Source organism: Micropterus salmoides, unplaced genomic scaffold (assembly GCF_014851395.1).
Source record: "Micropterus salmoides isolate LMB-PRFRI ecotype aquatic unplaced genomic scaffold, ASM1485139v1 Ms_hic_scaffold_19, whole genome shotgun sequence".
Classification (NCBI taxonomy): Eukaryota; Metazoa; Chordata; class Actinopteri; order Centrarchiformes; family Centrarchidae; genus Micropterus; species Micropterus salmoides.
In genome coordinates, this window is record NW_024041039.1 from 14016699 (window position 1) to 14027795 (window position 11097).

Below are 11097 nucleotides of genomic sequence, written 5' to 3' on the forward strand. Positions count from 1 at the left end.
ATGCACACAAATACAATAGGACTACATTGAGAATAAGATACAAAAGAAGCGTGGTCTCTAGGGGCAGCCTTTTCTATTTGCTGGGGTTAGCAACTGGCAGCTGATAATACAAGTTGTAATTAATATAAAAGCAGGAGACAATATGGGGAGGAAGGCTTGTAGTGGAGCCAGGCCACAGGAGAGCAGCAGAATGCTGCCGTCTCCTCTGCTCCTGTCCCCTGTTTCTCATTTACAAACACCTGCCTGGCACAATCTCACTTCCCTTTCTGCACTCTGCCTACATCCCTAGGAATTTCAAATAAAATTGATTTAGCGGCATCATTGAATTTCCCTCAAAATTCCCCTGAAACCTAGAGGAAAGGGGAAGAAATCTGTTGGTGTAGTAGCAGTGTAAGGTAGGGTGAGAATATGTGTGCCTGTGTGTGTGTACATTGTACTGCCACTGCGAAGAGCAGCTTCAGGGATCCTGTGCCGAACATGTACAGAATTGCTGACACATCAGAAACATACAGGCCCGTAAATCATAAAGCGAGCTGACATTTCAAGACACATCTTGCCACATGGTATAAACGGAGAAAAACTCCTCACACATTTTTGTTGGGTTGAGCACGTAATTATATACAGCCCCGTTAGAAAAGTGTAGGTGTAGCTCTATTGAACAACTGAGTATTTACAACACCCTCAATTATCCGGAATATAAAGAGACCTTAATTTAGCAGCTAATAATTCACTGCATCATGTTTTAACAGACACAAGGGATTAACTGGTTGTATTTATTCTTCAAAACTTTCTCTGAGGCAAAAACAACCTTTTTCACTGCAGTAAATGGCAGATTACATTTAAAATTGCAAACATGTCTACAGAAAGAAGATGTTAAATTGTGGGTTTGCCCCACATTAAAATGACAGAGCTATATATATATAAATATAAAACACACAAGCCATTATAGATCATTCTATTCTCAGTTATTCCTTGTAACAAATTACCCTAAAATATGGGCTTTCAAATTAGTCTTTAAATATACACTCAGGCCACTTTACTTGAACACATGTACAATCTAATGCGATCCAATACAAATGTTCTGCCATAGCGTCTATGATGCCTATAATGTTCTGTTTTTTGACAATATCATGTCATAGTTTTAATTAAATTATGTGTTTGAGCACATAGTGGTGGTGTTCTTGACTGTATTATACTGAGTGGTGTTTTTAATATTCTGCCTTACTCTTGTATATAAATAGGGGAGGACAAAAGATTAGAAACACCTTTAAACATAACGTAGTCCAGTACAACACCACCTTTAAATATGACCTCATTAATAAACATCTAATTGAATTTATACATTTCTGATAATGTCAGCCATACCTGAACATTTTACACTTCCTAAAGTTAGAACTTATGGCAGAACTGTTGTATTGAATCCCAATAGATTGCACAGGTGTTACTAATAAAGTTGCAACTGAGAGTATGTCTGTAACACTATGTTGCATTTCAATGCAAGTAAACACACATGCAGGTCATGATCCTAAAACGACTGCACAGCAACTGTTTTTTATCGCAGTCATTTAGAGCGTACATGCAGTTAAAGAAAGGGGAGTGTGTGAGATGCAACAAGTGAGCCTAGCCTCGATAGCCAGCCACGGTAGCGATGATTAGATATGCCTGCCAACAGGGCCCTGCCTCTGAACACTAATCAAATAGGAAATGTTAGGCCAGACATCCCACCATCACAAAACAATTGTGTGGAACAGATAGAGCGGTCCAAGTCAACGATGCACTGTTTTCATGAGAAAGGGGGAGAGATCCAAGCGTAGTCGGTCCCCGAGGAGAACAAAGCTAGTTGAATTAGAGCACCTCCAAAACTCCAAATTCCACGGTTCAGCAGGCCGGCTCGGCCCGAGGGCTTGCTGTCCACAGGCAGAGAGTGGAGGCAGAGGGCTGTGGGTGCGCTGCACCATGCATAGTGGCATACAGAAACAGGACATTACTAAGCACCCATCTCCACTGATACACACAGTAAATCACTGCATGGGCACAAGATGAACTATTGCATTACTTGACTGAACCTGTGACATAACCATGTCTGACCAATGCTCTTCAGTTCTCAGAGCCTGTACTAGAGAATCAAATGTAAACAGAGAAATGTTTTCCCCCTTTTACCTTTCCAGCCATGCAGAGTCAAGATAAGCTACGCCATAACCTCTATGGGAACTACTATCACTCCCTGAGGAAAGCTCTCCAAAACAAAGCGTGGGGACCTGAAAATCCTACAGATTTTCTGTATGACAAATCTGAAACGATGCATAAATTCAAAGATATGCATGGAGGAAATGAAAAACCTTCTCCTAATATGTAAGCTTGACTGAAGAAGCGGCACAATAGCACGAGAAGACACAAAGGCTAATTCATTAGAACAGATAATATTCAGACACTGTTAATTCTATTTGCCTCCCTAATTGGATGTAGCACAGAAGAGACAGAAATTGTATTCATTAATTAAAAGACAAGAGAGCAAACCAATGACAAGCACACACACTGTATCAACCATTTACAAATCTATGCAGCTCTGTGTTTCTTTTCTTTTTCCCCATCACCCTTCATGTGTAATACAACATCTTTTTTTCCCTCCTTTCTTTTAATTGGGATGGGGTTGATCTGAGGAGGGGCGATGAGTTAGGAAGGCTTGGGTGGGCTCCATAGTTGAGACAGTCACTGCAAGTGAATGAGGGAAATCAACAGTGTCAGCAAGGACTCATCCCGCTCTCACTATACCATAATCCAATCATCTCGAAGACAATGCTGCATTCAAGTGTAAATAAAACTGCGCTTGTTATGTTCCACTGTCAGGTATGAAGTGGGGAGAGGAGGGAAGAGGTAGAAAAGGAAGGAAGGAAACACACACACACACAAAAAAAAACAAGCTCAACGGGCCGCCTCCTTCACAGTGAAGAGCCTCATCATCTCCAGAAAAAACAACTTTCGCCAAATGAGATGTAGCCCAGGGCTATATATTAAAAATGCATATCAAAGCAAAGAAAAATGGACGTGAGAGATTCTAACTAAATAAATTAGCATATCTAACTATCAAACCGCCTTCCTCTCCTCAATGGGAAGCGAGGACAGAAATGAATAATAAAATAAAGCCAAATACAAATGAATAAATAAAATAAATAAATCAAGACAAGTAGGACAGACATCGCTTTCCATCCAGCGCCACAGTTTTGCAGCCAAATGCATTTTTGTGCATTGTCTCCAATATTCTAAGCGCAATTCATTCATGAAAAGCTGAACTCCTTTAAATTAGAGATGGAAATTACTCTGAAGAAGTTAACTATTTACTACAGGGCTTTGAGATCAAGACTGCACATTTTCACCTCAATAGTGTCACTTCTGCAAATATTATTTCATGAGGTGCACACATGCTCTCACACACTGTACAAACATAAGGCACTGTATTTTTTTTTAGCAAAAAATAACTATAAGCTGGTGTGTGTATATTTCCATAACATGTAGCCATCATTAAAATCACCTCTGTGCTCAGAGCTGTAAAAGCAAACATGGTAAAAAAAATAAAATAAAATAAAAAAATAAAAAAAACATTCTCTTCTCAAATTCAGCCAAGCAGTTAGCTATAATAAAATGTTCATTGCCACAAAAGTGAAATAAATCCATCAAAAGTTAAATACCTAATGAGGTGGTCAGTCAAATGACTCCAATAAAAATGGCTTGTCCTGCAACCTCTTTTGTTTATTGCTGCTCCTGATTTGCTTTATTGGCATATCTAATTTTCAAAATATTTCTCACAAGTGGGCTGATGACAAAGCTGGTGTCTGAGCACTGGAGGCACCATTGGAAATTGGCTTGAGTATCAACCATCTGCCATGAAACTAAACAGGCCAGTTTATCTAATCTCTACAATATAAACAACAGCATGCCTCATTTCTACACTTTTGTTGGAGGACCGCAATGTTGCCGTTTTGACCGTTTCTCAAACCAACATCGGCATCTTCGGTCTAATTATGTTTTAATTCACCTTGTGCGGTGCGCTGCGTGGCCCTGTAAACGCCACGGGCTTTCTAAGGGAATCCACCGCTATTAGGCCTATAGCCAGACCCAACAGATGCAGCACAGTGACTTTGCATAACACTTAAATCTGCTTTAATTCCTAATAGGCTTGGCCTTGTGCTGCACAGATATCAACTAGTCACTTTGTAGCAATAGCCACTCATTTTGTTCTCCACCAAAACATTAGCTTTATCACAGGCATGCAAGACGCAATAATTCACAGATATCAACCCAATAATACACTGTCAGCTCAATCCATATTGCGGGGGGGGGGCATGTGTTTATTACACCGAAAATGCACGATTTAAACTAGGGAATCGATCTTGAAATTTAAAGCTACTGTACTTCAGGTGCATATAATTGAATTCAGCATTATGGAGCCTCCAGCCATAAAATGGGGAGCAGAGGAGAAAGCCATGCAGAGCAAACCACACGGCAATCAATAGGAAACAATTAAACACATTAACATCAACAGCAATGGAAGGCCTCCAGACGAACCATCATATGCCTTGTGAACTTGACATTGATGGTAAGCCTTTAGCTCTGAGATCTATTTCAATGGGCTACCACTTTCTCCACCTCTGCAGCAAAATCCACAGCTTTATGCACAGGCCATATCCAGCTCCCACAGCCCCAAATATAAAGCCCTTTTCTTTTTAAATATTGGCCTAAAGCTAAAGCTTACCGCTGATACCCTGCTTTAACGTTAAACCTGCGTAACACATAATTGCCTCACGTTTTTTTTTTCAGCCTGCATCTCTCCATAATGCACGACAGCGATTTACACACGCGCACGCGCACCCTCTAATGCGCACACACACACGTCCAAATCACCAAATCTCCAGCACACAAGCAAGCAAAGGACACATTATGCACACATGACTGCCCCTAATCAAAAGACTAAAACAATAACTCAGTCTATTGTATCACATCTAGCTTTTGACCTTAGAACATCGATCGGCAGATTTTCCTTGCAGAACAGAGCATGCTCTATTTACTGATGGCACAGAAGGGTCACACACTGAGCAGAGGCTAAGTAGCACAAAAGTTGGCATTATGAGAAACATCAAACAAATCTGATTATTTAGCCGATTATTCATATGTTTTTTCAAAAACAAAACAAAGAAATTATATACATATATTATATATATAGATATAGATATAGATATATAAATAGATAGATAGATAGATAGATAGATAGATAGATAGATAGATAGATAGATAGATAGATAGATAGATAGATAGATATATTCTCTATCAGCAGCAGCAAAGACGCCTGCAGACGCGGCCAGAAACAGCACGTCACATATTATGAATATAATAAAGGTTCTGTCACTTACGTGATCTGCAAGGTTAGTCGACGATCCCGAGAGCTCTTCGTGATCTGATTTTGAGCTGCCATCCCGTTCGTCAATAACTAGATCTATTGGCATTTTTCCTTTCAAACAACTGATGTACCGGTGGCAAAAATTGTCGCAGAGCTCATGCACCTAGAAAAATGAAGAAAACACCGTTTTCAGGATGGGGAAACGCTCCAGCCAGTCCAAGAATAACTCTAATTAAGGGACATTATCGGCGGCGAGGAAACAATAGTGAAATTGTTGCAGTGCTTATTATTCTCCTGAGACTGGAGCAACAAGTTGAACGTCAAAAAATAAACAGCATGCCGTAAAGCTGGGGAAGTAATGAGCAGTTGAAACCAAATATGACGATCGATAACAATGTGCAACGTGAGCAAAGAGGCTCCAACATATTTTATCAATAGTCACATAAATAGTTGGCTAAATAAAATAGCATATTTTATGAAAATGAAACTTTCTCCCAATGCATGCCGGTTTATTTTTAAACATCTGCTAATAACTACAGCACTGCAGTGAATATTAAAGCACTTGTAATAATATCAGATAGGGCCTACATTCAAATACAGGCTGTTTGTGCAGGTGGGGTCATGCGTTTGCTACAGAGTCTAAAATATAAAGATTTGCAGTATTTACCTTTTCTAATTCCAAGAGGTGAAACCGTAATACTTGTATGGCTTGTATCATCTGAAAATAAAGAGCAAAATAAGCACAATTTCTATCACAGAATAGAGGATTAATATTTTTCTTTACACTTGTGTTAGCGTTATCATACTCCGATCGTCATAACACCTTGGAGTGCACCACAGCCAGCAAAACATTTTTTTAACTCTAAAAGGAGGCTGCATTTTACAAAACTGGTTATCACACACTGGTCAGCTAGGTCAGTTAGATGGGAAGACTGAACAATGACAGCGGCAAATGTGGTCACACAGCTTCACTTCAGAACTGATCTGACATCTGTGCGGAAGTTTAAATCATATGTTCACATATTTACTGTGTGATGCTGCGAGCACTCCAGGGTATCCCAAAACAAGGCAGAGTATAACCGCAGCGAGGCGGCAATTACTGAGAGAGAGAGAGAGGTCAAAGTGTGCGCTTACCAAATTGTCCAACTCTGGATTTGATGAAAATAAAGGTTTTTCTGCTCGGACCTAAAATAATACACCAAATGTCAAAGTTAGTTTGGCATGAAATGTGCGGAATGCGCGTCTTATTTCTCTCCTGAAATGTAACCTGATAATAAAACTCTTCAAAAAGGAGACAACTTCTGTTTTAAGAAGGAAATTCTGCTGAGAACACACTATTCTTTAATCATATCAAGAGGACGCTTTATTGCAATAACAAAAATTAAAGCAGGCAGAAAACTACCTGTCATGCATAACGCAGCCACAACATCCAAAATGTCTCTCTCTATATATATATATATTTATTTTAAATATTTCAAATTGACCTGCTTGGCAAAGACTGCAATGTCCTCATTGAAGGAGTCTGAGGAGCAGACATCGCCGCCTGCTACGCCGGGCTCCCTCGGAGTACACGTCGCCAACTCGCACTTCTCAAAAACCAGTGCGAGCAGTGGGAATAAAGGGTGACTGCAAGAGGGGAAACACAGCCTGAGTACAAGCAGCACACCGGCTCCACAATGCCCACTGCAAAAAATGTCCAATCAACCTGCATATCTGTCGGCTCTCTGGCCCTAAAAGTCTTACTTCCCTTACAGTAACTGAGAAATATAACACAGCGGGATGAGATACGTTTACCTCTTTACCCGATGTATAGCTTTTACACACTTGTAAGTGTGTAAAAGTGACCGCATTTCAAAATTAGACAGACAGCGACTGAAAAAACATATCTGGATCCAAGATCATTGTTTGAAGAAGTTTTGAGTTGGATGAATAAATGAATAGCATCTGGAATATTTTACTCCTAGTTTTGAGAAATGTGGGGATTTTAGACTCAATATGATATTAATCGGACTTATTGAGACTGACATTTCTTGCAGTGCAAAGTAAAAACGGCTGAGAAGTCCACAAAACTCTACAACAAAAAAAAAAGACAAGACTGACACACAAAAGCGTTCACAGGGATTTTACAGAAATTACAGTCTGCAAAAATATTAAATGGAATAATAATTTTGCAGAGTTACACTACAGAGGTACTGAGGCACAAAGAACTTTACTAATTATTTCTTATCAAAGCTACAACTACAACCTGAGGCAGAGGTGAATAAAAAATGTGTCTAACTTCAGTTCAATCACCATGGCACAAACAGGCACCAAAATAATTTTTGAAAACTAAACTATAATTCGGGGGGGGAGGAAATGCTATTTCTAGAACAAACGTTCATAAAATTGGCGTCAGTTTCTTAATTTGCATGATTTAGATTTGTGTCAGTGTACAAATGAAGGTAAACCCTACTGCGCATATGAAAACGTGAGTAAAAGAGATGAAGAGGATTTACTCTGCACTACATCCCAGATTATAATGATACACTGTGGATTATAGTACTTTCTATGTACGTGTGTTAGTGAGCAATGTCTAAAAACATTTGGGAAGTTTTGCAATCACCAGTAAGAGCGCCTAAATACGTTTCTTTTATTTCATTATTTTAGAATAACATGATAGTATAATTAATTACAGAAAAGTATAACTATAAAAGACACATGGCGCGTTGTAACGCTCTGTATGTCTGTGCTGCTGCAAATAATATTTGAAAACATTTAAGAAGTTTTTGCAGGCAGCAACAAGAACGTTTAAACGAGTTAAGACTATTTTAAAGATAGACAAATAAGCAGTAATATTAAAGCCAACTTTATAACATGCAAGTATTGTTATGATGTTGAAAATAGTTTTTATTATATTTCCATGCAGTCTGTGACTTTCAAGCTTGGACTATACACAGAGAGCTTCCACACTATTTTATAGCTTGTATTTCAAGCTCAAGGCTTACTCTTACTTACTGCAGGCTTGACGATGCCTTCTATAATGCCTATAAAATTACACATCAACTAAACTCTGCTGACCAACAATGGAGCTCCAAAATTGCGGTCAATCCTGCACAAAACACTATTTAAATTTAGCGCTGGGAGAGAAACTCCAATAAAAAGAACTTATAGAAAAGCTGAAAACTTGTGGGGGGAAAAAAATAATTCTATGCCTATTTGGTTCATGCAAACCTTACCCATAAATTTGATCTTTGTCCCTCTTTAAAACGTCGTTGACAGCTGAGCCCATGCTGGTGGGCATAACGTTTGGATGAGGAGCGTGGGCTCCGTAGTGCTGGCTGGCGTGCAGCGGCGGTCCATGGTTCAGGTGGTGGACCTGGGGAAGCGGCCGGGGAGCATGCGGGTCCCCGTACATCGACGCCGTGACTCCGTCCATCCCACCGTAATGGGCCAGCTCATCGTACTGGGAATAAAATCAGAGCAAATGTCAGCGGGCTGTCCGGTTACTGTTTAAACAAATGTGAAAAGTACAAAAAGCATGCCGTCTCATTTTGAATGTACGCAAAGGAGAAACAAATAAGCTGTTGCTCTGAAATGCGCTGGAGCCAGGGCAGAAAAGTGTCATTTAATATATATATATATATATATATGTATATATATATATATATATGCTAAACTGTTTGTCATTACCAAAAACATTATAACTTAGGTGCTCCACGAAAGAGAGTTTGGTGGGTGAAAAGAGCGATTTAGTTTGGAGTCTCCTGCGAAACTGTTCCACGGCTGTCGTGGAGGCTGTCGGTAAAAGCAGAGGCTGTCACTTTGCTTGAAGAGTAAGGGTGCTGCGAGAATGTCAAATACAGCGGCTTTGATATGAATACTTTGTAAATTTGCAACCATCCGACAAGAGGTTATCGATACGAGGGCCTCCCTACAGTGGATTTGAACAGGTAAGTGTAGGAGATTTAAAACCTACCCTTTGCGCCATCAGGCTGCGCTCCAATAAACTCCTGAATCTGTCGTATATTTAATATCCCAGTCCCGGTTAGAAAGTGATTTAGTGGCAAGATTCCTTTTCAACCAACTTTGCGACTTCTCCTATTCGCCAGTGTGGTTCAGTTGAAATCGTAGCATCAGGGAGTTTTGCAATTTTTCTTGTTTTCCCTCTTTCCTCGGAAAAAAAAAGAAAAAATGCGCCAAAGTGAAGGTTACAATCGGCCCATCAACAACCTGCATGTAACTACACTGTCGTGTCTCATGGCTTTTTGCCACTCCAGCTGTCAATCAAAGCCAGAGGTTGTCAAGGTAATGAATGAATGACGGTTGGTGATGATGTTCAAGAGAAGGACGAATCTTTTTAGTCCGTTTTCATCCCGCAAGTCCGCGTCTCCTTTAATGCCTCCAGATCGCTATCTTGTTTTATTATCACTGTAAAAAAGGGGGAAAAAGCAGCAGAAATTAAGAGATTGCGATTCAGATCTTTCCTTTCTTTCCCCCGTAGGTATTTCGTCTATCTGGCGAAACTGAGATGAGTGAGTGTCAGCGAGTGTTGGCAGGTTGGCTGCTAGCTTGCTTATAGAAACAGAGTCAGTTCGCAGCGCTGAGCGGTGGGCGAGTGAAATGACGGATCCCGGAAGTAGTGGTGGCCATAGCCAGTCCTGCAGCAGCTCCAGAAAAGAGAGAGGAGAGACCAAATCTTGTGATATGCAGAGTATATGCGAGGCACAGGGACGGCTTCAACTCCACACTGGGGGTAAAAGCCAAACCAACACAGCTCCAACTCCCACCCAATTCCTTTTTTCGCAGAGAGGAGCCCTAAAGAAAAGGCAGAAAAGGCTGAATGAGCAAGGTTTACCAGCGCGGACACTTCAGCTGCATCTCTCCTCTGTGTTAAATTAAGCACAACACTGACTGAATTAAACTACATGAATCATGATTTAGAGTTTAAAAAATAATAATTTTAATGCAGAATTACACATGATGCACCCAAACCTTTACGCACAAATAACCAATACAAAAATTAACTGCTATCCATCCTTACATTCAGTGTTAGACGTTATACAAAAGATTATAAAGCATCTTCAGCTAAAATTATCAGGACATCTTACGAATGCTGAGTTTAATATATGAGCATGACGCTTACTTGTTATCTGTTTTGTGGTTGTAAGCCGGTGTGCCTAATATCTCAGTAATACCTCCTAATCTTGCAGCTAATTATTGCTCTGGTCTTTTTCAGCAAATTAAAGACACGCAGCACCCCTCTAAGCCCAGAATGAACTTTTCCAAGGAAAAAAAAGAAGCTTTTGCGGAAAAAGTAATTTTGTATGTTTCTTTCGTCCAATCCCCTCTCTTGATAAAAATCCGTGCCTTACCTCAGAGTAGTCAATTATCAAAGCTCCCCAAGATCATCAATCATGCGAGGAGATTGAAGTTTAGAGGAGGAGCAACGCTCCGGCCATTGATTGCAGTGAAGCCCCTTTTGGAGCTTGAGCACTTTGACGCACAAAACAGAAGCAGGCCATCTATCCCATAATATTTAGCTCCATCAATGCTAATATGGCATCATGGCTGTATTGACAGATTCTCACATAAAAGGCTCCATTTATGGCTGCGTGACATTTTTGATGGTGGAAATTAATTATTCACAGGTTAGGATTAAGGTGGACACATGCTCAGGGAGATGGGCTGTGGCTACCGTTGGAGGGTCAATAAACTCCCCCAACAAA

At 40.1% G+C, this 11097-nt stretch overlaps 1 protein-coding gene across 5 annotated transcripts in view; it reads right to left on the reverse strand.

Moving 5' to 3' along the window:
- meis2a (Meis homeobox 2a) overlaps positions 1 to 10186 on the reverse strand; it is an 80313-nt gene extending 70127 nt beyond the window's left edge. For 4 of the 5 annotated variants that reach the window (XM_038728493.1, XM_038728491.1, XM_038728489.1 and 1 more), the window contains exons 1-6: positions 9348 to 10186; positions 8608 to 8834; positions 6877 to 7018; positions 6527 to 6577; positions 6060 to 6110; positions 5406 to 5555 (exon numbers count right to left, since the gene is read on the reverse strand). In XM_038728493.1, the coding sequence (XP_038584421.1) occupies positions 5406 to 5555; positions 6060 to 6110; positions 6527 to 6577; positions 6877 to 7018; positions 8608 to 8834; positions 9348 to 9359 (633 nt within the window). In that variant the 5' untranslated portion in view covers positions 9360 to 10186. The remainder of the gene's footprint in view (positions 1 to 5405; positions 5556 to 6059; positions 6111 to 6526; positions 6578 to 6876; positions 7019 to 8607; positions 8835 to 9347) is intronic. The other variant, XM_038728490.1, reaches the window with a different exon arrangement.
- Between the last annotated feature and the right edge of the window lie 911 nt (positions 10187 to 11097).